A 27247-nucleotide genomic window follows, 5' to 3' on the forward strand; every position below is an offset into this window, starting at 1 on the left:
AATAAATTTCATCTTTTTTGTAAAATTGTCACTCAAGTAAGGTGGGTTGTAAAAATATTTTTTGGGCAGTTATGCTATATAGTTTGACTATTAGAAAATATTCATGCAACTCATTTGGAAAAATAAATGATCTTTACTATTAGTTAAGGGGAGGTGGGGGCGGGTGCCATGTGGCAGCCCCCAACCTCCCGACAAAGAAATGCGAGGGCGGGTGTCATGCGTCCAACACCCACCCTCGCCTAGTAATGGATTATGGGACTGTTAGATCTCACTCTATTAGAAACGTTAGAAACTTGCTATTTTGTTTAGGGTCGCAAGAACAAAAGGTTTTCGCAAGCACGGCTGCATATGGGCGGCTCGACAAATGCCAAGATCATACGGACAGCCTCCGGCCTAAGTTAAAATTACTCCCACATGGGAAAATGACAAGGCTGACGTGGAAATGGGGAACAGGCTGACGTGGAAGGCTGGAAGGCAAGCCCTGGCCTCGGCACGTGGCAAACAATGATTGGAAGTCAAGCCGGGAAAAGCTGCCGGGGGCATGCAAGATTCCGTTCTCTCTGGAACAATCAGGCTGGATTAGACGGAGGGATTAAGATTAGCGTAAGACTCGTCTGGAAGCTGTCTAATTTCGGTTGTCCCTGTCACCTTCAACTTGATCACCAAGTTCACTCAGACATGTTCTCTTCGTCGTAAGCCAGCTTCTTGTTTCCCGTTTTGTCTTCCCAAAGCTATGGGCTCGCTTCCTGGCTCTCAAAACGCAGTATACTGTACGCATCTGCAGCTCTGATAAAGGCTTCGCTTCGGTGAGTTCTTGCATCCTTCTGGTTGGCAAAGGTAATTTTCTTTGTACTTGTTTCTTTATTTGCGTTTCTCACAGAGACGCTTAACAGGAGAACAGCCGACGTCTCTTCGTACGAGAATCTTTCATCGAGCTCATTGATTGCTCAACCTCGCCAAACGAGAGAGAGAGAGAGAGAGAGAGGAGAAACGGTGGATTCATTCTTTATCGGATTCTTCCATCCAGCTCTTCGATTGTTCACCTTGCCAAACGCTTTCCACCATGGGTTGAACGCCTAATCCGGATAATCGTCTCTCTCAAATTTCCACCTCTCCATATCTTTCTTAGCAGATTGCTTTTCTTCGGCCAACGCCATCATGGAACTAGACGTGCTTCTGCCTTTCCTTCCCAACCTCGCTGTCCAATCCCTGAAGCAATCTGAAAATCCAAACCTCGTTCTGGCAATCTGCGTTACTGTTGCATTACTTCTCCTTTGCATGCTTATCGGGCATCTCCTCCATACGAATCGCTGGGTAAACGAGTCCATCACATCTCTTGCAATCGTAAGTGTTCACATTTCTCTGTATCTTCCGCAGGACTTAGCATTCTTTTCCACAGTCAGTAAGCATCACGTTGTCATGCAATGCAATACGTTTTAAACATGATGGACATCTGAGCATTGCACATAGGTTCGACAATTTCACGACAGTGCGTTGGCAACTTCTCCACAATGTATTTGCCATGTGAAATCTGGGCGTTTAACTGACACATTGAATGTGTTTTGAGGCAGGGCCTTGCAGCGGGCACTGTGGTCTTTCTAACTACCAATGGCCAAAACTCTCACATTTTGCAGTTTGACGAAGATCTCTTCTTCTATTATCTTTTACCCCCGATCATCTTCAATGCCGGGTGAGGGATTCAGAGCGCATTTGCTATCAAAGTGACCTTTAAATGCAAGCAGGACCTTTGTGGTTTCCTTTTATGCATGTTATCTGCGAACAGTATTGAGTTAATCCATCCATTCAACTTTTTTCATGAATGGAGATCGATAAGCTTTTTAATGGCACAACTTCCTAGGCCATGCGGAGGACTTCTGCAGATGAGAGTGCTCTTGTTTTTGCATATGTGTATTCACTGTTTTCACAATTTGTACAAATCACATGAGCTTCTGGTACTTGCTATAATACACAATTGGATTGGTAAAACTTCCACTAATCATACTTGTTTTCAGTGTTCTCTTACAGCTTAATTGAAGCATTTAGTACTTCATATGCTAATTGAATTTAATGGCTAATAAAGTGTTTCATCAGTGGAACAGATTGGGCTTGTTCTTATTGAAGATTGAGCAGATTAGCCATCTTCCAAATGGAAGATCAATCCATCATGACTTCATATTGGAAGAGCTTTGAGCAGATTAGCCATCTTCCAAATGGAAGATCAATCCATCATGACTTCATATTGGAAGAGCTTTGATAGGGCAACATGGCTTTTACAACTAAGCTGTTACACTGAAATGATAGTTCAAAATCTTGAGACAATGTGTTGCCGTACCCCATGCAACCAGCAACATTTTGGCCACACATGCATGCATACATTAAATATATTCAAACATATATTTGCATGTCATGTACTTGTGTGTTTCGTACACTAGATCGTGATGGGGAAGTGAGAGCATAGTTAAAGGGCATTTCGAGATATCTAGAGGAGTAGTGCTTTGCTGTACTCGCCAAACTAGCAAGAGCAGACGAAGTTCTTTTGTGAAGAAGAAGAATATTTCAGCCCTAGTGATGGGCTGATCTGAAGTGGACAAATCTGAAGAGAGGTTTTGTACGACACAAAGGCTGCAGTGTATCAGTGTGAGCAGGAGGGCTGGGCATCAACATACTACTGGATTGAGTGGAGTTGTGCATGAATGGAGGCTTGCTTGCTGTTTTTGTTTGCAGGAACAGTTGACAAAGTGCTGAAAAGTCTGCAATGCCTTTTGGATCAGATTTTGCGTTCTTATTACTTCTAGCAGTAGATGGTCCTCAAGGTTCAGGTGAAGGAAGTCTTAGCCGATTGTGCTTTTAGAGCCAAAGGGGGACTGACTGGAATAGAATATTGTTTGAGGCAGACATGGAATTCCAGCCTTATGGACTGTAAGGTCCTTGTCCTACTATCTCTTCTTGAGATTGGAAAGTTGATGGTGAGAACTACAACATCTGGAAAGTGACAATGGAGTCCATGTAAAAATTACACGATGCAACAAATAGAATCTGAGCAAGGAATAGCAAGTATAGAACAAATACGAGAAGAATAGGTACTTCTGTGATTCCAAACAAACTGATATAGAGACGGCTTTGTCCACCCGTGCACTTTCACTATGAAGCTTAGATGGCAATCTAAACAGATGATAGTTGAAGAGCTTAAGGCTACCTAGAATAACTCTAACTGGGTGAAATATAGATTAATGATAGCTTTGGAAGGTCTTCCTTCAATAGCTTGAGAAGATAGATAGTTGGTTTGCCCCACCATATTATAAACCTTCACTACTCAGCTAGGGAATATTCTTTTAACCGTTGAGCTGTTGCCCTTGGACCTTTATTAGGGGGCTGTTGGTCTCCTTGAGACCCCTCAGCCAAGGGCTGCTTTTATGGCCCCTAAAGCCCAAAATATGAGTCCCTAATAACTCCCATAACCTGAAACTCAATGCAGTGTGTCTCGAAGTTGCTATTAGCTTAACTAATGTATCTAACCCAAAGGTCACCATTTTGCCATTTAATCACATAGACCTCACTTGACATACAAGTTAGGATTCAATCAATGTCCAAGCTCACACTTTCTTATCCTCATAATGGGGTCCTTACAACTTTAAGCACCATGGATTGTTGGTGGTACGTTATGAGGATGGGGCATTAAGCATATCAAAGACCTCGTCCCACACCAACCAAAACCCCAACCCCTCCCCCCCCCCTTCCCCCCCCGGGCGGGCGACCCCCAAATGTCTACCCACAGATAAACTATATCCTCGGTCCAATGTTGAATCTTTAAATATAAACTCAAAGCATGTCCTTTGTAAGAGCTTCGGTGAAGATATTTGCTTTATTCTCCTCAGTTGGTAGAGAGTACACAAGCTCTGTTATCCATTCTCCATCAAATCATGTACATAGTGATACTAGATTACAATGTATTTGGTACGTGTATAGTTGTCATGTACGAAAGGTACGATACGGTACGGTATGATAAAATACAGTACTAAATGGTACATTATGATTTTATAAGGTACGGTACGATATTAGTACGAAAAAAATTAAGATGATTTTTTAAATAACAAAACCCTAAATCATTAAATGATCAATCATAGAATACATGTTTAAAGTGGAGATAGCCATTTCATTATAGAATAAGATGAATACATGGAGTGACCATCGCTGTCACATGGGCTGTGCAAAACATGTGATACAACTACAGTCTAGTATATTTGATATAAAAAAAAGAGAGGCCTATGTCATATGAATCTATGATGAGGCATCACTATCATCATCATCATCGGAACTATTTGAGTGCTCATCAAGAGAGTCTGAAGATGAATCCTCGGCATCTGATGATGAGACACACTCATACTCATCCTCATTGATGAGGTTACCATCATCATCAAATGATGGCTCCCTAGGTGGTGGCTGTGTAGGCAAGGGGGGGATGTTATCATGAGGCACAGGATATGAGCTACTAGAGCCTCATCTTACATATGTTTGCAAACCACTCGAACCACCCCTCCTCGATGATGGAGGGCGTCAAATGACCATACCCTTGCTACCACCTACTCGAACTCCTCGCCCACGAGTACACTGATTGCGAGTGTCACGAGTATCTGCTTCTATAAGCTCTTTATAGAGCTTTGCAAAAATCATCTCCTCCTCTTCCACCTTCTCATATATACTCGAAAGAGTGTCGCATATCAACTCGAATGTATCAACATTCACCTACACAATGCAGTGATTCACGTAAGATTGATCATTGTAAATTCTAAAGTCTAAATTGTAAAGTATAAACTTCAAAGTTCAAAGTTTAAAAGTTAAAACAACAAATTTTAAAATTTAAATATCATGGTTAAGTGTTTAAACTTTACTGCTTCTCAGACTACCCATGCTTATCATAGCTCTCATCATGCATAAGTTAATGCGGCAATAGAATAGCCACTCTAACTGTCGTGTGCTAAGCTGATTGCGAATCTTTGTATGAATGAGAGAATAGGCATTCCAGTTTCTCTCACATGCATCCGAAGAGCAATCTTGGGCAAGGACCCTCATGGCTAAGGGCTGAAGGGTCTCCAGTGCGTATCCAAAGTTTTGCTACCAAAATAAAGACTTCACAAGTGACTCTCTCCTCCAACAAGTGGGAGAAGCAAAAGCCACATGTTCTCTCTGAACTGTATAGCATCCTAGCTCCTCTAGCACTGCATTGTGGTCATCCACAAGGACTACGAGTCAAATAAGCAAGCTGGTCCGAATAGAACTCTCTATCATCCATGACCGCCGGTTGACTTGTAGGTCGGATGTACCAATGCGGCAAAACCATGGATGGGTTTATGCATCCATGCCCTTCTCCTCTCTGCTATCTGTAAAACATGTGTATGCTGTGTCTTTGTGATCACTATAAGCAGGTGCCTCCACCAATGCCGCTCTAAAGAAGTGAACTAGAAGGCCCACGGTGGACTCCTTGCGATCACTCATACGTAACACCTTATAAAAGGGAGTCATGACAATGACAACGGCACGGACTTTTTGCCAAAACTGCTCATTAAGGCACAAGCGTTGCATGGCTTTGGCCTCCTCTGTCGTCTCATGCTCATCCCACTCATTCCATAGAGTGGACACCATTGTCTGGCGCAAGGCGGGACCGCACCTCATAAAGGTGCTCCAGCAATAACTACATGTAAGCAAAGCGAGTTGAAGAAGGCTTCTTCAACTCCAATGTGCTATGCTCACGATACATCGTAAGCACCTTTATCTTTACTGTGAAGAATGTGACAATTGATGTAGCTTTGTGGACCACCCTTTTCACCCACTTGAGCTTCCCAATGTCCTCCATGAGCAAGTCCAAACAATGACTTGCACATGGAGTCGACACAATCATAGGGAACTCGGACTCAAGCAAACGGCCCATGCGCCGACAATTCGATGCATTGTCGGTAACAACTTGCATCACATTTGAGGGGCCCACCTACAACCACAAATTACAAATTACAAGTAAGTATACTTATTACTAACAATACTTGGAAATTGGAGATTAGAGAGAGAAAGAGCCTAGAGAGTTGAAACTTGAGCCTTTCAAGTTTCAAGTTTCAACTTTAAACTTTTAAGATTCAAGAATGAAGAGAGATGGGGCCGAGGGGTTAGGGGCCTTGGGCTCGGGGGAAAAGAGAGAATCAAGATAGATCATAGATACTAGAGAGAAATTAATTATTAGAATAGGGAGATAGATAGTTATGCATAAATCAAATTTCAACTATGAATCATGATATTATCATAATGAAAGAAAGTGAAACAAATTTAAAAGGCAAATTGCAATGTATACCTCAATGATAGCTTGTCGAATGTGGCGGTAGATGAATTAGTCTATCATTTTTCTCCTCCTCTTGCCAGTATCTATGGCCCGTAAAAAGTAAGTGCCGAGTGGACATGAGATGAGTATGTTGATGATGCTACGTTTCTTACGATCACTCTATCCGTCGGTGAGAATGGAGCAACCATAAAGTTGAAAGAGTAAGAGTGAGAGAGAGGGGATGGGAGATGAGAATGGCAAATGCTTTGATAGGGTGTGGGATAGAGGAAATGGGAGATGAGATTTGAGAATGGCAAATGCTTCGATAGGGTGCCGGAAAGAGGGGATGGGAGGTGAGATTCGAGAATGACAAATCACAAGTCCATTCAAGAATCAAGATCCAAGAGAGGAAGATGAGAATAGTAAATGCTTGGAGGAGAGGAGCACCTTTTGTAGATGAGAGAAGGGTCAAAGTTCAAACAGTCAAAGAGGGGTCAACGGTCAAAGAGAGGGTTGCCAGCTAGAAGGAATCCAAAGAGGGCCGGGGAGGGGAGTGCATGGCTAGAAAAGGGGGTGGGATGAGGTATCCAAGGCTTCCCATCCCCCAAAAAGTGCCATGCAGGCAAGTGGAGTAAAAATGGGGGCGCAAGAAACGTGTGACGCAGGACGCAAGATGCCCAGGCGAGGTGGCCTAAATAGGTGCAAAATCACGTATGAATTTGTACGGATACGTATAGTATGGTATCGTATGAATTGTACGGTATGGACAGATCCGTACGTTGTACAGAGGTAACTATGGGTACGTGCATGAAACACTGGATTTTTAGCAATGCTGATACAACTCTGATTGTTCCATCTTAGCATTGTTGGATCTTCATCTTGCACTTCTATATGCCATGGGATTCTCATTAACCATACTGCTTTGCATATAGCAAAACAATTTGCCTTGTACTGTGCTTTGGTAGAAGATAATGCAATTGTTGGTTGCTTCTTATTGATCCAAGAGAAGATTCCTAAATCCAAAGAGAAATAATATCCATGAATTGACTTTTCGGAATTGCTGTCACCTGCCTAGTCTAAGGCACAGTTCTTCGCAAGAGAACTTTCGGAACTGTATGTGATACCATAGTTAAGAGTTCCCTTTAAGTATTTGAGCATTTGCTGTTAGAAGTGGATGCAACAATGGAAGCATAAACAAGTGCTGAAATAAATTGCTAAATACAAGACAAAGAGAAAATACAAGACAAAGAGACAAAGAGAGAACATTGCAAAGAAGAGAGCTTATGAGAATGCTTGGGAAATGGAATTGACATACCAAACATGAGACAGTCACGTATAACAGTGAGCCATTGACTATGTGGGTAGTAGCATCAGCTCCTCTCTCCAACAGGAAGTCCACTTGGTGAATGAATGATGATTTGGTTGAGGAGGAGCCCCAAATAAATAGGCAATAAATGTGCCTATCATAAATGTTGGATGGCCAGCATTAATTTTGGCCAACTGGTATTATAAATGCCAATCTGGTGTAAAATACTCACAAATAAAATGCCTAAAATAGATACAAGTATGCCTAGTCCAAACATGCATACACAGACTCACATATGAGCTGATAATCTTGCTAACATCCTCTCTCAAATCATGGGTGATCTGATACAATGATATATGGAGAATGACTTATTGTAGTTCATACAACATAGAACCACTAAAGTAGAATCATGGATACTTGAGTAGTGGGTGATCAAGCCACTACCAAGGTGCCTTTGAGAGAACTTGATACCGATGTGGATCGTACGAGCTCTTGAAAATAGAGAAGAACCATAGCATGTCCCTATATCCGTCATCAATTTTCTTGCAGTAGCATACAAGACCATCTTGTTAGAAATGCCTTTGAACATATATGACCATGGATTCCCCGGCTTTGGCTAGGACTGCCAAAGTGTCTCTTCATTTGAGCACAAGACTAGGAGCCAAGCACGCTCTTTGTTAAATAACTAGCTCATCATAAATGTGGATGTGATCCCAGCTCCAGGGTTTGAATCTTTCAGACATCGGTTGATGTGTCAAGGATGTTCATTTGTGGAACCTGCGCACATGTATACTTGTATAGATGAGGTTCACTGACCCCATCTCACCACTTGTTCAATTCCCTTTGACATTGGAGAGTTGTGAGGGATGACTGCATTATGGGGACTAGAAAGCAACAGAGGAAGGGGCAGCCAAGACCTTACCTCGATTTGAAGAAGCGGATCCCTTCCACGATGTGGACTTCTCCTTGGCCAGAGTATGTGAATTGGAGTCTAAGAAAGAGGACTCATCAGAGAAGGCCGCATCCCATTTCTTCTCCTCCTCCTTCCAAGAGGTTGCTAGCTCCTTGGAGTCCTTCTCCAAATGGCTTTTCTTACCACGGTGATAACATTGGGCCTTTGACTACTTCCTATTGCCGCTCTCTGAAGCAATAGAGGCCTTATTGGAACCGCCGTAATGAGACGGAGGACCTCCTTGTAAACGCAAAGATGCCTCATGGTCAAGCAGCATTAAGGACATATGTGTGAAGCTCACAGGTGTAGATGATGTCTACGCTCTTAAAGCATTCGTTGTTAGTAGTCTTGTGTCTTGTGTAGTCATCTCTTGCTTGTGAGCCTCAATTTGAGTCAGACGAGGGCATTTGGAGCTTTGACATTGTCTTTGTTTGTCATTTAATATGTTTTAGATAGTTTAGATGGAGGGCATATTAGTACATTTCTCTTTGTGCACTTTTGGCCATTTTTAGGGGTTTGACCATATTTAGTGTTTTTCCTCTTTTTCGCCTATATATAGGTGGCCTACTCTCCCACTTTCACCATCCATTATCCATCATTGATCCTTTGTGATCAGCCATCCCTCCTCATTCTCTCATCCCCCTGCTATTGTTTGGCACCCACACTGACGTGTAGAGCTGCATGTTGGGGCTGATTGTTGCAGCCTTGTATCTTGAGCCATTGCAGTCACATTGTTCCTTTTCTCTCTTGCGATCTCTCTTTGTCTCCTCCTCTCTATGTTCACTTTCCTCTTTTTGTTGCACACTCTGACATGGTATCAGAGCCACGCGTGGGAGTCAGAGATCTTGAAGAGGAGCACTCTGTTCGTGGTTCCAGTCATCTTCATTGCCAGTTTTGGGGGCAGTACATCTGCGTTTTGCCTCACACATTGCTGGGTGGCCTTTTGACAGGCTGGACGTCCCTCTGATTGGCTAGGTGGCCTATTCTCTGGGCTGCCCTTTTACGTTTTCCAGGCAGCCCTTAAGTCCAACACTCATTTCAGGCGGGCGGCAGCTCCTAACTGCTGGTAGGTCATTCCCAGGTGCAGGCGGCTCATTTCCAGGTGGACAAACACATGTACTCCCTGCGTTTGACAGCTGGGAGTCTCCCCTTGAGCTGGGCGGCATTATAGCAGCCTGGGCAGCCTGTTTTCAGGCAGCCAGATCTGTGTTTTGTTCAGGTACTCCATTTCCAGACCAGGTGCTTTCTCCTGCGGACAGGGTGACAACCCATTCCAGGCTGACAGACCTGCGTTTATGCAGGGAATCCTTTATGTTTGCTGCGTTTACCCTCTGTGGGTCTTTCCCTAACCTAGATGGTACCTCAACACCCTGGATAGCACCTTTTACAGGCTGGACATCCTGTTTATCTAGAGGATAGACTTCCCTTTATTGCTGCGTATATTGGATCCATCTTTGTTTTGGGCTGGGAACCCCTTTTGGGTGCTGATATCATCATCTGCAGAGCTTACAGCGTGTGTTTTTAGTCAGCATACTTTTGTGGCATTAAGTCCTTGCTTCCTACCTTGGATACTCCCTGTCTCCACAAGTCCTTTCTGATCACTAGATTGATGGACCCCGTACAGGTGGAGGACACCCCAGTTGCAGCATCTTCTTTGTTTTCTTGTAGGTATTTCTTGAAGTACAGATATGGCCACATGTATGCTGTGGGAATCGTGTGGTTTGAGACATTTCACACTGACCACCATCCTATCTCTCTTTCCTGTTTTATTCTTCCGGGGCTTAGTCCTCGATTGGTATTGATGGCATCTCCTCAACAGGTGCTTGTCCTACCCTCTCTCTTTGCATCCGACAAGCTAGATGGGATGAACTTTCCTCTTTGGTCGTGCCGCATGGAGTGTCTCCTCAACGATTGTGACCTTCAGGGTTTTGTTATTATCCCTATATCCCGACCTACCGTGGATTCTCATGATGATGTGACCATGGATTTGGCAGCTTTCTGGGATCGATTGAATGCCAGAACCTGCTCTTTTCTCTTATTGAGTTGTAGAGATTTTGTGCTCATGCATGTTAGACATATCTGCACCGCTGCAGATGTTTGTAGGAGATTGGCATCTCTCTTTCGGATCTAGACATTTGGGCATTGATTATCCCGAGTTGAAGCTACAACAACTTTCTATCGTAGATTCCCCTATGATGAGGGATCACATCCACAGGATGGAGGAGATTCAGGATGAGCTTTTATTTCTTGGTATGGACATTCCTTCAAAGGACCTAGCTGTGACACTTCTCTCACATATTCCGTCATTGACTTATGATGTGTTCTACATCAATCTTCTCACTTCTTGTAGTTGGGAGACTCTCACTTGGAAGAAGCTAGTCCCATTGGTGCTTGAGCAGGATGCGTATCACAGTGAGTTAGATTCTTGCAGAGCTTGTGTACATGGCCATCATTGACTTGTAGCCGGAACATTTCATTATAAAAGGCCTCTATTCAGGGATTTTCTCCTGGCAAGGCATGTTTGTTATTCCATTTATGACTTGTATTGGAGTAAAGTTGTTATGGGGTGGTTGAAGCTTTACCAAAGATACTGTAATGGTGTAGGTATTTGGAGTTACGAGGTGTAGCTATTGTGCTTATGTAGCTATATCTTCAGATACATGAAAGAAGAGGAAGAAGTTGGAGTCATCTTCCGACTCTGATACAGCTTTTGTGGGAAGCATCGAGGATATCCCACGTGTCCTCATTGTGGGAAGACCTCGCACCTCGAGGAGAAGTATTGGAGGATATACCCTCACTTCATTTGGGATGTGTAGGATGGATCTATATCGAAGCCTTTGTCTACCTCTTATTCATTACCCACTATTACGGAGTCCATGTTTTTACACATTTATTAGGTGGAGGAGCCTTCAAGTGTCTCGTCTACTGAGCAGCCTTAGCTCATTGATAGTGGTGTATCAAGTCATATGAGTCCCCAAGGTGCTTTGTTGCAAGATCTCCGTTCGTTAGAGGGTATCGTCACTATTGGTGACATCTCTCCGGTGCCTATTAGTGGTGATGTCACATTGCCTCTACTGTTTGATCATCCATTGAGCTCCATTTCCAAGGCCCTACATATTCTGAATTTGGGTTTTCCTCCCCCCTCAGTTTCTGGCCTTCCTAGACTCAGGACCCATGTTGTCTTCATTTAGCGGGCCATCTTTGTTGAGGATTTTTCTATAGGAGTCACTTTTGTGACAGGTTGGTAGGAGAGGGGGACTATCTATGCTCCATTTCCCTTCCATTTTGCAAGGTCCTTTGAGGCAGCTTTCTATTGTTGCACCCGTTTTAGATGGTGCATCATTTATCTTGGAGGTTTCATTCCATCTCCCACCATCTCCTTTGGTGATTTTCTCGTATCTCCCATCCCTTTTATATGGGGATGATATCGGCGGTGATACGGTTTTGGATTTTGAAAACAAATAAGAGGAAAGAGAGGTGAAGAGACCAAGAGCACACATATAAAAGCAATAGTGACTTAAGCACACAAAGAGAGAAGGCTAAAATCTTCTTCTTCTTCTTTCTTCTTTTTTCACATACAAGAACTAAGTTTACCACATGATAAAAAGACTAATATGAAAGTACCACAACATATGTACATGTGGTCACTAAGTGTGAATCCACTAAGGAAAGAAGAGGGGGCACAATAAATGTGCCTTAACCAAGGGTGGACTATGTGAGTATAGTCCAGTTGTAGAATCACTGGCATATCCTCATGTCAATTACCTAACATGCCAGTGAGTAATATCTTGCCACATCACCAAGGCACTTAGTGGATGCCAACTCATGTAGAGCTCAATATCTCAACACCCCCTCTAACTCAGCATAAGCTAATGAACTCCAATCATAGTCTTGAAGCATTGAAGCTTCTCAGAAGGCCTTGGTGAAAATGTCAGCAACTTGATCCTATGAGCTGACATAAATTGAGTCAATATCACTTGCCAGAACCCACTTCTGAATGAAATGGTAATGAATCTCTATGTGTTTGGTCCATGCATGATACATTCGGTTCCTGGCCAATTGAATGCTGTTAAGGTTATCATAGTAAATGAACTTTCTTATCCACTTATATTTCCAAATCACAAAGTAGCTCGTGAAACCAAGCCACCTCACATACTGCAATTATAGCACCTTGGTGCTAGACAAGGCACCTATCAATTGGTTCTTGCTGCTCCAAGTAATAGTAGCAATGCCAAAGGAAAAGGTAGATCCATTGGTAAATCTCCTCTGAAATACTACTAGCCCAATCTGCATTTGTGTAACCATGCAAATCCAATGGTACACTTGCACTATAGCTTCAGGCGTAGTCCAATGTGGACTTGATATAGCGCATTGTATGCCTCAATGCATCCAAAGATGGCTTTCATGGAAGCTGCATAAACTGATTCTGTGAACCAACTGTGTAGTTTAGGTCTGACCTAGTGATCGTCAAATAGATAAGGCTGCCTACAATCTTTCGATACATAGTGAGATCCTTAACTAAGTCGCCCTCGTGTGTAGTAAACATAGCATTAACATTCAAAGGTATAGAAATAGGCTTGTAATAAGCCATACCATACTTCTTCAATATATCCAACATATATTGTCTTTGTGATAACTATATATCCTCTAGAGTCTTGATTATCTCTATATCGAGAAAATAGTGTCACTCTTTCAAATTCTTCATCTCAAATTTAGTCTTGAGAAGACTCTTCACATTGTCAATCTTTGTCTCACTATCACCTACAGTGATTAATTCATCCGGATATATAGTAATAACCACAATACTTGCATCACTCTCATAGACATAGAGCGAGTGATCAGCTTGTGCTCTGCAAAATCCAATGTTGACAAGGTATTCTGCAATCCTATTATGCCATGCCTTGGGTGCTTGCTTCAGTCTATACAAGGCCTCACGAAGCCCGCATACATAATCTAGATGATTCTCATCCACATAACTAGGTTGCTACTCCATATAGACTTTCTCTTGCAACTCCTTCTACATAAAGACATTCTTAACATCCATTTGATGCAGCCATTGCTACGATGGTCCTTAAAGTGGCCATTTTAGCCAAGGTTATCTTTGATATAAACTTTGACAAGCCCAACTTGCTTGTTCTCAAGAACTTAACAAATATGTCATGCCACTTCTATGTGCTAGGTTTGTGCATGAAATATAAGGTTCTTGGCTAACATTGTCAGGCCACATGTGCCCAACATCTTGGGGCCATCTCTCACCTAGCTACTCGCATGTGGACCGAAACCCGATTGTAGTGAGCATTGCATAGTGTACCATCAACCATGATGGATGCACATGCCAGCTGACCAAATGTCTTATAATCAATACCATGAGCCTGCACATAACCTTTAGCAACTAGTCATACCTTATAGTGCTCAATAGGTTTGTTGCAAAAAATTTTCATAAACAATCAGGAACTGCAGTGAGTCAGGGACACTTGTTGGCTTGCAAATTAGTCTCCTCAAGGCCTATTTTCTTAGTGCTGATACCCACCTCCATGGAGGCCTTGTGTAGTTGGCATCATACTTTGGAAATGCAAAATCCTCCCGAGTTCGTTCTAGGTATTCCATTCAGAAGCTTATGCCCACTTACTAGAGATGAATATATTGTAGTTGTGAGGAGAAGAGAAGAGAGAGGTGTTCAGGATTAGGTATGCCTTGATTCAGGATTAGGTATACCTCAAGGCTAATCTAGCATTGCTTCTATCCCTTCAGCATACCATCTAGATGACCCGATATACAACCTGGGGAATATTTACATCAGCCTGAGTGTGAGACTTAGAGGATGCAGAACTCCTAGACGGCCTAATTTACAACCCGGGGAAAGGTGTACAGCAGCCTGAGTATGATGTTGATAAGAATTTGGAACTCCCAGTCCGAGGACGACAAACCGACATGGGAGATGTAGTGTATTTAGTCTCTTGATACCCATCAGATTCGGTGATAGGTAAACAAGTTTTAATTCCATCTAGTTTTTCCTTCTTTACTTTAGATGATGCGCAAGATATGGGCGTAAGTATTCATGATAACCTTAATTCGGACATACATGAATGGAAATAGAGGTGGCTCAAGAAAAACAAAGATCACCTAACCCCTCTTGTTTGTTTTCCAATTTAGGAGATGCTATTTGGTGCATCATAGTTTCCACCATCACACCCACCCCACACACACATTCCATTGCACATGCATCAATGCATCACCTTGCCACACTTCACTACTTTGTGGGGCACACAATCCTTAGACACATGTCCCATTGAATTCTATTCTTACCCACACGGGTGGTGGAGGTGCATCGGTGGTGGGGGTATATCCCCCAATCAAGCACCTTTGGGGATCTATTCACAAGGGTCACTGTTTATGTACCCAAGTATATCAACCCTTAGTGTTACCTGTATGGTACCTACCTAGTTGACTATCATTTTTTCTTGGAAAGGGTCACGTGTCACCATGCCTATCCACATGGTACCATGTAATATTGGATTTCACTTTGCCTTTCCACCTCACCCTTGTTGCTACAGCCATTGTTGAGTCGATACAAGGTCTTCTTCTCTGATTCCACTCTTAATTATATCACTTTAATCTAGTATTAGATTCGTTTTTCTCACTTGACTGACCGCTATGAGCAGGATGGCCTTAAGGTCAAGGCACCCATGCATCAATGTCTATTTGTTGAGTTCACTTCTACGTCGGGTGATGACTAGGTTACTTTGTTCTTACACAGGTTGCCTCCAAAGTACTCTAATTTCATGCACCAAGTGATTTCATAGTGAACCACAAACATCATCAGGTACTACACCTACAGTGAGCCCTTGGTCTGGGAGACTAAGGAGTAGCCCCACATCTTCAGGTGTATCTATAAGTGTTGTAGGCAAAGACAAAGAAAAGAAGAAAGTGCTGGATGGTAATGATGCATCTACTAATTATTTGGGATTTGATGGAGATTCAAGTGGCTCAGAGAGTTTGGATGATGAGCTTGGTATTCCTTCAGTCAGGACACCAGGTGTACAGAGAGCTCATAGTAATGTAAAGGCTCTATTGAGTGATCCACTGGTACGCAGGTCTAGCAGGGTCAGATACCCTATTAAAAGATTTGGCTTTGAAGGTTATGCAGCTCATCATTATGCTTATATGGTGAAACTAGTTGAGCTCTCAGGCTAGGTTCTTCCTTGCCTATGTCCTATCTGTTTTTAGCTTTGTCATGTTTTAAGGTTAACTTCTAGAAATGGTTGTAACATTCGTTTCATTTTATTCCTTCTAGCTCTATGCTTTTCTCCACAAGGTTAGATAAGATTGGAATGGGGATTTTGGGAGTTTTGTTTGCCAAATTCAAATCTGTATGCTTTTTGATACTGTCAACATGGTTTTCATGAGTTGAATGTAGATTTCAGGTGAAGAAAAAAGCAGGTTCTCCACTTTTTTGGTTCTGTTAACATGTTTTCATGTGTTGAATCTAGATTTCAGGTGAAGAAAAAGCAGTTTTTCCAGAATTTTGTTGCAATTATGCTGTTTGGTGTCATTGGTGTCTTTATCTCCTTCACAATCATTACTATTGGTGAGCAGTAGTGTTTGTATTCCTGTGTGTTTGTGCTATGAATGATACGGATGCTACGTGATATCTAACAATTGTTTTACCATTACTCTACAGGATGCAAATTGATATTTACAAAAATGGATCTTCCACTTTCATTCACTGATTTTATGGGTAAGAATGTTGTGCGAATTGCAAATGTAGTGTTAATCAGCACAACTCATTTCATGAGGTTAAACTATCAATTTGTTTCATTTCGACAGCTCTTGGTGTCATATTTTCAGCAACAGATTCTGTTTGTACATTGCAAGTAAGCAAACACAACCCTTTTACTTGTATAATTTTGTCTATGTGCCTAGGAACAAGGTTATGTGGGTCGGCATTTGAACAGCTGCACAGTTAAAGGACACTATCTCACATCCTGAAGCAATAAATTACTAGGGATGAGATTGTTAAAAATGAATGTGCATGCTCAAGCATCTCATACTTCTTACTATGTTGCAGGTGCTGCATCAAGATGAGACACCTCTCCTCTATAGTTTGGTATTTGGAGAAGGTGTTATGAACGATGCTTCATCTATTGTGCTTTTCAATGCAATTCAGGATCTCAATTTGGCTGAAATAGATGCAGTGATGATTCTGACATTGGTGGGAAAATTTCTCTACCTTTTTCTCACAAGTACTATACTAGGAATCTCGGTAAGTTTTTTACATCATGATAAGCTGGGTCTATCAGAAAACGTTTCTGGATTTATGCTTAGTTAATTTTAGCTACATTAAATATCAAAATAGAGCACAATTACTTGAGAAACACATAGAACAAACTTACTTTTGATAAATCTTGAAGCTGTGGAGGTGGCCACCAATGCAAAGAATTGAAAATTTGTGAAGTCCTCGCAGCTATAAAATGTAAATTCTTCTATTGATGTATGGTAAATGTAGAAAATCTGTACAGCTAGCATAAGATACCTGTATGCACACTTATATATACCACCAAGCAAAGTACAAGTCGTGGAGAAAAAAGAGAGGGCCTGAAGAGATGAGGATCCAAAATGGGGTATGGTTGCCTGATCAGGAATTATTGTCACTGTTGTTGCCATGACCACCTCTTTGCTGCTTCTGTGCCATGGCTGATCCCTGGCTTTTTGGATGTGAAAGAATAATGTTTTAAACCATAATACCTAAAATTTTCGTACGTTTATTTGCACTTAATGAAGCAAAAATTGTCAAAAATTTCTTAGATGTGTATTTTCATGCAGTTTCCCTTCCCTGCAAAGTATCACATCTTCCTTATAATTAGAACTGATACAGGTTCCATTTAGACCTGAGAAACCTTAAAACATCACAGCACAGAATCAGTTCAAATGGCTGCTTTTTTTTTTTGGAAGTAAAATGTTGCTGATTATATTACTAAAAAAAACTGATTACAATGGAGTGCTCATGCTCAACAGACTAGCTGGAGCTGATGAAAGTCACAAATACATCATGTATACAAGCCTCTCAAGGCAGTCTGGGGGGGACGGGGGCAAGAAGCCATGAAGGGGGGTATTTCGCTATCTAGGGCTGCTTGTCTGCACTACGAAAAACAGGTCCTGGCCTCCCCAAGTGCACATGAAATGACCTCGAAGCTCTTGACGAGCCTTGGATTTGCCCTACACCTAATCCCATCGGCCGCGGAGGGTGTGGATGATGGAGGTCCAGAGCTTTGCTAAGATCGCCTGTGCTGAAAGTTTCTCTCTGCCAAAAGCTTCCTGACACCACACTTTCCAGATATGCCACCCAGTAAGACTCCCTATGATCTCCCACACCTCAGAGCGGTCTGCTGTGGGCTCCAATTGCTGGCGGATGGGTAGAGCCTTCAAACCGACCACTGCGCATGACCCTGCCTCGATAATGAATATCGTGTCATGCATCCCGGCCTCATACAGAAGGTGACGGCCTTGGTTGACTGCTTACCAGCAGAAAGCTCCCCATGAGATACATCCAGTGTTGGGTGCTATACGGCGAAGGATGCGACATGCTCCTCTCCACATGAGTTGTGCCGCCTCACACGACCAAAGGCAGTGCTTTGGGGTTTCCAGAGGCTACTGTGTGTAGAGCTTACAACCTTCCTCCTTCTGCATCTGGGCAAGTCAACTTTCCACTGCCAAGCCTCCGTGTGCTACCAGCCATAAGAAATAAGATACTCTCCTCGGCCTCCAGCTATCCCATAGGCGGCGCTTGAAGGTCCATTGGAAAGGCTCCATGATGTTGGCTCCGCCCAGTGCTTGCTACGTGATGGCGCCCAATCCATATCCTCGTGCATTAGTACGTGTTTGCCAATCTTGGCAGTGTACTCCAGGAACCTTGGTGGCTTCTTGGCGACCGCAGTGGCCGGCCATAGCTACTCTCCCGAATTCCACTCTAGCTCATCAAGTGGCTTGCCCTCCCAGATCCAGAGGCGCCACTCCCTGAGCTCTATCGAGAAGACAAAAGGGTCTAGCTGCCATGTCTTTTCTTGCAGACCAATCACTCGGATCCTCCTCCATGACAGGACAACTATCCCCTTATTCTACTGCCCTCTGTCAAGAGCTAGACGCCCCCTCTCTTGTACGGTGAAGAAAGTCCCATGTGGAGCGCTACCCACTCTACCTGTCACCTGTAGGGGAATGCTTGCTGGTGAAAACCTGGTGGCCTATACCTCCCTCGGCTCTATCGGCTCTCGTATCAGGGGAGCAAGCTACTCCTGAGGTATTGCTGTGTCTATCTCTCTTCTCCTCAACTCTGCTCCTCTCTCGCAGCTTGATACTCACTGCAGCATCTCCTCATCCACCATCCTGTACACCTCCTGCCATGTCCTGATGGTATGAGCCGGGCCGGCCTCCCAACCAGCCCACTGGATGTGGGGGCACTTGCCAATCTGTGCCCCTTCCCAATCTCTGACTTGGGGGTTCTAGACCATCGGCTACGGTCTCTCTCCTCCTAGCAGCCTGGGGGGCTCTGGATTAGGGCCTTACAAAGGCCTTGCCACACGCGGAGCAAGCTGCATAGGAAAGGTGATCTGGGGGGGTTGCTTTGGGCTGACGTGAAGATCCATCTCAGGGATGGCCTCCACTCACTGCCAATCCTCAGTCTACAATCCTGAAGACCCTCTTGCAATAGGACCTTCGAGGTCTGCCCTCCTAGTGTGAGGCCGGGGATAACTAGCTTGCCCAAGAGGGCCATACTCTGATACTCTGGGTCTATGATCCCAAGATCTCCCTTTGATCGATGCTGTATGATGGTCGCCCACACTACCTTAGCCCTAGAATCCCTGGAACCGTCTGACCCAGACCAAGGAAATTTTGCACTAGGCGGCGAAGCTGCACTAGGTAGGATGAGGAGAAGTACCAACACAAGGCGATGTACCAGGCCGTCGCTAGGAGGACCTGGTTAGCCACTAGGGCCCGGCCTGCTAGTGAGAGGCGAGCCGTGCTTCAGTAGGTCAGGTTTCTTCGAATAGAATCGAGGACTGGAAGAAAGTGCTGGGCGGGAGTGATGTCGAGTTCCACCTGGAACCCTAGGTAGCGGAAGGTCTGCTGCCCTTTGCTCACCTATCTAAATCCCAGGTGGACGCCCCACTCCGTGCTAGAGTCCGGGTCTGTGAGGAAACTAGCCGACTTTTGCTAGTTGATTTTTGCTCCCGTTGCAAAATAGAACATTTCAAGAGCCGGCCTCACTCTGTCCAGCATCAACTCATCGTCCTCTATGTAGAGTGCCGTATCATCTGTATACTTTGAGTCTAGCAACTTAGTCTCCTCTCTCACTGGAAGTTGGAGGTTGTGTAATCTGCTCACACGTGACGTGAGGAAGTGAGACATTGTGTCTGCAAAGAGCGGGGCTGTGAGAAATGCGAGATCTAGAGCATGGCAGTGAGTTATGGTGGATGGAAGGAGAAGTGTGGACTCATGATGGAGAAGACAAAGACACTGTTTGTTACACAAGTGAATTAGGTTCCAAGATTGAGACTTGGACTCATAAACACAATCTTGTGTATGTGGACAATGACACTGACACTTCACTGGAAAGAAAAGAGTACTATCATTGCATTAAGAAAAGGAAGCAAGTACAATGCTTTATAGGAAAGTAGGAAACTGCAGTAGGCACCACTGTGCATATGGGATAGGTTAGCCTGCATGTCCTTAGCCCTGAAGCTCCATACAAAGAGGCTGTTTAGTGAGTGTGATTATTGATTCTCAACACCTCTCCTCAATCACAACTAGAAAGGCACAAAGTGTGTAGAGGCTGTAATGAGAACCACCTACGAAGTGTGGGCACACCACAAACATGGTAGACACCAGAGGCTGTCGCAGAAAAGGCTAAGTGTGGGCACCAAAACATGATGGACATCCAGAGGCTGTAACAGGGGCCTCACAAAGTGTACAGGGACTGCAATGCCAAGTTACATAAGGAGTTTACAAAGCTTATGGCAGGAAGCATTAGGGCAAGGAAATACAAGGCTTTTAAAACAGTCTATCAGAATAGAAGGACTGATGAGGTTTGTCCTTCTCTTGGTGGTCTTCTTCTTCTTCTTCTTCTTTCTTTGCTTCATTTTCTTCTTCTTCTTTGACTGCGACTAGATAAGCCTTTTGGGATTTCTTTCTTGCGTGGCAGAACTTCTCGGTGTGTCCGGTCCTTTTGCAGAAGTCACAGACGAGCTGATCCTTCTTGCCTTTGTACGTGTTGCCAACACATAATGCATGCTCATCTCTAGAGGTACTTGATTCTTCCTTAGTTTTTAGCTTCTTTTTCTCTTCTAACAGTGATGCCTGGATATCAACAAGTTCAAGATTTGGCATGTTGATTAAAGTTGTTGATACATTATTATATTCAGGAGGCAAACTCTTAAGTAGAACACCGATGCAAACATCTTTGTCCATTTTAATGTTGATTCCTGCAAGTTGGGTTAGGAGTCCTTCCATGTAATTTAGATGTGTGGCAAATGATGTGCTGGACTTCATTTCAAGCCTGAAGAACTCAATCAGGAGACCATACTTTGATGATTTAGATTGTGCACCGAACAAGGTGTCAAGTCTCTTCCATGTATCCTGTGAGGTCTCACAGTTATCCACATGGTGGATATAACTGTCGTCTAGCTCCAGTTTGATAATGGCCTGGGCTCTGTCATCATTCTTTTGCCAAGTAGTTGCAAGGTCCGCGTCTTGAGGTTTCTTCTCTTTGCCATTTGTGATGGCCCAGAGATCCTTTTTCATCAAGATGAGCTTGATGCGGGTTTGCCAGGTGTGAAACCCGACTCCTTTGAATCGAGCATTTGGAGAGTCTTTTCCCATGTTGAGGTTGCAAGATCAGTAGCAAATCAACACCAGAATTCTGAGATTTTATCAGTAGAAGAGCAGATTGCAATGTGTCAAGAGACACAGTTAATGACAGTGTGAAAACACACTATGTCAGTGTTGATGTTGAGCTTGATTCTTCTTGTTCGGGATCGTTTGGTCGTTCTTCAATCTTCTCAGGTCCTTCCCCTCCTTGATTTGGTGCTGGAACAGTAGCTCAGAGTGGCAGCGGGTTTCTCCAGGTGGCAGGAGAGAAAAAAATGATGAGATTTTTGAGCTTTGATGAAACTGGCTATGGCTGACAGTTTAGGGTTTCAGATAGGGGCCTGGTTTTTTGCAAATTGCAGGAGCTATGGTTGATCATTTCCAAAACTTTTTTTATGGAAATGTAGCTCTTTCCAAGGCCTATCAAAGCCCTATGATCTTCGTCAGCATCGGGACGTGTGCAGGCGGAATATGACGTACGAATCAGCAGCAGCGCAGTTTGGACAACGACGACGAATTTTCGTAATGCTGGAGTTACAAGTCACCAATGTTATGGATTGAGGTGCTGGGATGAAGTGCCTTGAAGCAAGGGACAATTTCTCAAAAGGAAGCAAGTGAAGATATGCCCTGTAAGTGGAGATCCAGCTCCTCCAACAGAGGTAGGTTGTAGGTTGGCTATGGCTGCCAAGGGGTAGAGAGTGAAAATGGAGTTGGAGATGAAGTCAAACACTTGAACTGAGCTGGATAGAGATTGTGGGAAATTGAGAGAGTAGAGAGAGGACCTGAAACATGCTAAGCCATGCTTAGCTGAGCTCTGATACCATGTGAGAAATGCGGGATCTAGAGCATGGCAGTGAGTTATGGTGGATGGAAGGAGAAGTGTGGACTTATGATGGAGAAGACAAAGACACTGTTTGTTACACAAGTGAATTAGGTTCCAAGATTGAGACTTGGACTCATAAACACAATCTTGTGTATGTGGACAATGACACTGACACTTCAGTGGAAAGAAAAGAGTACTATCATTGCCTTAAGAAAAGGAAGCAAGTATAATGCTTTATAGGAAAGTAGGAAACTGCAGTAGGCACCACTGTGCATATGGGATAGGTTAGCCTGCATGTCCTTAGCCGTGAAGCTCCATACAAAGAGGCTGTTTAGTGAGTGTGATTGCTGATTTTCAACAGGGGCTAGGGGGGCAGCCCTTCCGGACCGATCTCTCCAACCGAAACTCCTCCCCTTACCATTTGCCTATGAGAACCCTGTTGATGGTCAATCTGTAAAGTGCGGAGACCCCACGGATCCAAGCCTGGGGCAAACCCAACCTCACCATGGTGCCCTCTAGAAAATCCCAGTCCTCCCTTCATAAGCTTTCTCGAAGTCCAAGAGTAGTATGGCCAGTCTCTGCCCACTGTGCTGAGCCCACTTTGTCACCTCAAAGAAGGTAAATACATTGTCTTGGATGCTCCTATCCTGGATAAAGCCTGCTTGTGTGTCATGAATAATGTCTGGAAGCACGGGGCGTAGTTGCCTACCAATCATCTTTGCTAGTGCCTTATAGGCCATTGACAATAAGGTGATCGGTCTCCACTAGGAAAGCTCCAACCGGTCTTTCCCTTTGGGGAGAAGACTGATAAGGCTTGCCGAAAGACTCCTTGGCATCTGTCCTGAGGTGAAAATCTCCTGGAAGGGCATTAGTAAGGGGTTCTTCACCTCCTCCTAGTACGTGGTGAAGGAGGTCTTAGAGAGGCCATTCTCTCCCGGGCATTTCTACCCGTCCCGTGTGTGGAAAGCCTACTCTAGTTCCTTCTCTATAAAGGGTGCTAAGAGGGAGCCTCCCATCTCCTCTGTGATGAGGGACAGGATGTGATCCTAGACCTGTTGTCTGCAACGCTGTCCTTTGGCTGAGTCTATCTCTTGCTAGAAGAGGCTTCTGTAATAGCTGGTGGCAATCTCCATCATCTCGTTTGAGCTAAAGTGAATCCTCCCATAGTGATCCCGAAGGTTGCATATTTGCTCTCCTGAGGTGCGAGGCTGGTGTGCCTGAAAAAACTCCATGTATATCGTGTCCCCTGGTTTCTCCTGTAGTAATCTGCGTAGTTGCTAGAGTGCTCTCTTCTCCTCTCAACACTGCTATTGGCTTGTAGGGCTGCCTCCTGGTAGATACTGCTTGACGTGGCTAGGATCTCTGCAACCTCATTGCGATCTGGTCCCTCTTGCTCCACTTCCTCGTCCAAATCTGCTCAATCTGCCTCTTCACCTCCTCTCTCCTGTAGATCGAGTCAGGGATCCGACAGGATCGTGTATCTTGGGAAGATGTTGGGGGATTAAGTGTTAGGAGGTCTGGGATAGAGTGGTGCCAACCAATTGTTGGATAGGCCAATTGCCCTATCCAACCTCGGTGAGAGCATCCCCACACTCCCACATAGAACCTATCCAACCGCTCTAGCAAGGCTCCGCCTACTAGCATGTATCCCCATGAGAAGTCCAACGACCTTTCCCTCCTGTGGAACGTTGGGTCTCTCCAAGCATCGCGAGCTCCTACTGCCGGTAGGAAGACCTCCCATGCCTCCTGTTCCTCCCCAGCCATGCCGTGGTATCTTCTACCTCTATCCTACTGGTCCTCTAAGGCCTCCAGGTTGTTGAAGTCTCCTCGAACAATCTAGAAGTCCATCTTTGGGAGTCCTGTTGCAATCTCCACCCAGAACTTGCTGCGTGCCTTGACCTTGTGGGAGCATAGATATCGAGGACTCCGATACAGGAGTTCCCAATATCCAACTTGACCCATCGAACCCTCCTTGCCACAATCACCCCATGATCCTGTACGTAGGCAGTAATGCTCGGGCCAATAGAGGTGCATACGCCTCCTCTCCTGCTGTGGGCACTGATGACGTATTCTCAGTAGGTGTATGACCTGCCTGGGAGAATCTTCCCTACCCGATGGGCTTGGGCAGGGGTGAGCTTGTGCCTTGTAGAAGCAAGATGTCTATCCGTCCCGCAAGGGCCGGCTGCAACTCCTGCCGAACAATCAACTTCCTAGAACCATGTGCCCCACTATAGTGGAGACTACCCACATTCCAGGATGCCAGGTGCAGGCTCATGGGGAAACCTGTGACTGACCGAATAGGCATATGTTCAGTGTGGAAGTTGCTGATGAGGACGAAGAACTATGGGGCATACAAGTCCCCGCTTTGCCGTAGGCCTAGATGGCGAACTCCAGTTCCCCATGGTGGCCCCATGGGGAAACGTGTGACTGACCGAATAGGCATATGTTCAATGTGGAAGTTGCTGATGAGGACGAAGAACTATGGGGCATACAAGTCCCCGCTTTGCCGTAGGCCTAGATGGCGAACTCCAGTTCCCCATGGTGGCTCTTGGGCGGGACCATGGGGGTGATAGATGCTCCAGGTGGCACTACCAATGCATCTATCAGCCAAGTCGAGAGTCGTGAACTCTGTACATTGGTAGAAACGGGCCGCCTGTGCCAGGGGCCACTCGATCACGTTCATCGGAGCTCTCCACTGTGGAGAGGCACGAAAGATAATGCTCAAGTGTGGGACCTCGGCACCAGCCCACCAGTTGATGTCCATCATGCAACCTGGCCATTGTTGTGTAAACAAAGCTAGTCCTTCTACTCCCATCCACTAGGAGATGTGGTTTACCACCTGACTCTTCACCTCCTCCTCTATCTGTCATCATCCAATCCCTTGAGTGAGAGGACTGAAGAAAAAAGGTGTAGTTTGGTCCATCCGGTGGTGCTAGTAGATGGACCTTGCCCCTCCTTGACTTACGCACCACGAAGATTCCTACCTCTAGAGGTAGTGGGAACTCTTCGCGCTCCGCAACTCTCAGGTAAGACCACGGGCCATTGCGGAAGAACTCCTGTGGTAACAGTTGCGCTCGTCTCGGGAAGGTATGATGGGCACCAGGGGTAGACGAGCTGGTGGTTGTGTGGGGGGGGGGGGGGGGAATAGGACTGCTGGTGCGAGGAGGATGTGGGCGTGTGTGGCTCATCACCTCTTGTGGGAGGGGGGGATCACCTGTACCGGGTGCGGATCAGGGGGGTGGTGGGAAGAGGATCGAGAAATGTTGGGGTGGTCAGAGACGCGTAGCGAGTGTGGGGGAGGGCTAGTGGCCCTGGAAGGGGGGAGTTGTGGGCCAGGGACCGTGGGGGTTCCATGGGAGGTTTGGGGGGTATGGGGGCTGTGGGATCTCAGGTGAGGTAGTCTGTGGCACGAGTTGTGGATGTGGGGGACTACGGTCTTGTCGGGTGGGGCGGACAGGGGGGGACCTTTGGGGGGGGGCGGGTCACTCACCCTCCTGATCCTTGCTGACGAGGCTGTGTCTGAGGAGTTGGCTGCGGCCCCCCTAGCCGTCTTTCTCTCTGTTGTCTCTGGACCCATGTGAAGCCGTCAGTGTCCACTTGTGGGCCGTTTAGCGGAGTCGCACTAGCTTTGAAACGCGTGCAAACTATTGCCTGATGCCCAAAGTCATGGCAACGTCGACACTGCCCTGGTTGCCCAGTCACGATGACCTACTGCCTAAAGGAGTGACCTCTTGCCTCAATCTCTAGGAACTCGCGTATACTCTTTGTGTCTTTCACTGCCACTCGTAGCTTTGGGACTCGTGCAGCTGTCATTGCATCCATGAAAGAGGCACGAAGAACTGCGCCGAAGAGCCGTCCAAAGTCTTTCACTAACTGGTGGTACTCTACTGCCAGTCCGGGGAAAAGTAAGGTGACTGGATGTCTAAGAAATTTGTTGTGGAGCGCAAATGTCTCCACTGTGAAACTACTATACCAGGGTGACCCCCTTCGTGGAGGCATAGGGCGAGCTCTCCACTAACTCATGAGCTCTGTTTGCAGAGGTGAGTCGAACCATGGAGATCCCTTGGCCCATGAGGACTGCCTCCACGATTTGCGCTATACCAATGCGCAGCGTGGAGTGGAGCCAATCCCACAGCTGGGCCCTCGATGGGGAGTGTCCAATGACTTGACCAAAGATTGCTATTTCTTTCAAGTCCAGCTCTATGGCACGGACGGCTAAGAGCTGTTCCTTAGAGAGGATGATGCGCAAGGTGTTTGAGTGGGAGCACTCGCAGAATGCACCAGTGTCTCTGACCAGGGGTATCCATTGTGCATCCTTGTTGGGAACCTACCTATCACGTTGTTGTGCTATTGGGGGGGGGGGGGGGGGGGGTCGATGGCGAGGGGGGGGGGGGGGGATTGCTGTTTTCAAAACGGTGGTGTGACCGCCTGGCCGGGCCTCAAGGCGGGGGAGCGTGTAGGGGGGGGGGGGTCAAGGGAAAAGGCCCCGGGGGGGGGGGGGGGGGGGCGGTATTGGGCCGCCAGGGGGAAAGGTGGAGCGCAGGCGCAGGGGAGTGTGCAGGGCAGGTGCGGGGGGTGGGGCAAGGTAGGCGGCGGGCACCGGGGGGGGGGGGGGGGGGGCAGCGACGCGACACAATGGTGGGGAGTATCTGAACAACAGATAAAGATGTTAAAGGGGAAATTCGATAGAATTCTCAAACGGCTGCTTTTGGATGGCTATATATGAAATGAACCGAACTCCAAATGCTTCGAGATTTGATGAGTTGATGGTCCTACATTACATACTTTCATCTCCCAGAACCTAGACCAAATTGACATTCTAGGAAAAAGTCACAAGGGTGAAAAAAGGCCTGTTGCTGCCATTCTGAAATTGTTCCAAGTATGTTTGCTAGGCATAATCTAATATCTTCTGCAATTTTCAGATCTAGCACTGAATACGAACTCATTGTGCCTCAAAAGCTACAACAAGTGAACTGAAACCTAAATGCTGCAAGGGTAGTT

At 45.3% G+C, this 27247-nt stretch overlaps 1 protein-coding gene across 2 annotated transcripts in view; it reads left to right on the forward strand.

The window, feature by feature from the left end:
• Positions 1 to 569: 569 nt before the first annotated feature.
• LOC148010456 (sodium/hydrogen exchanger 1-like) overlaps positions 570 to 27247 on the forward strand; it is a 99730-nt gene continuing 73052 nt past the window's right edge. Inside the window, exons 1-7 of one of the 2 annotated variants that reach the window (XM_087670994.1) lie at positions 570 to 806; positions 894 to 1344; positions 1572 to 1690; positions 16053 to 16150; positions 16244 to 16300; positions 16390 to 16436; positions 16631 to 16825. In XM_087670994.1, the coding sequence (XP_087527120.1) occupies positions 1159 to 1344; positions 1572 to 1690; positions 16053 to 16150; positions 16244 to 16300; positions 16390 to 16436; positions 16631 to 16825 (702 nt within the window). In that variant the 5' untranslated portion in view covers positions 570 to 806; positions 894 to 1158. Of the gene's footprint in view, positions 807 to 893; positions 1345 to 1571; positions 1691 to 16052; positions 16151 to 16243; positions 16301 to 16389; positions 16437 to 16630; positions 16826 to 27247 lie in introns of those variants that run through there. The other variant, XM_087670995.1, reaches the window with a different exon arrangement.

Source organism: Lygodium microphyllum, chromosome 29, assembly GCF_053477565.2.
Source record: "Lygodium microphyllum isolate KBCC chromosome 29, Lygodium_microphyllum_v1.1.10, whole genome shotgun sequence".
Lineage (NCBI taxonomy): Eukaryota > Viridiplantae > Streptophyta > Polypodiopsida > Schizaeales > Lygodiaceae > Lygodium > Lygodium microphyllum.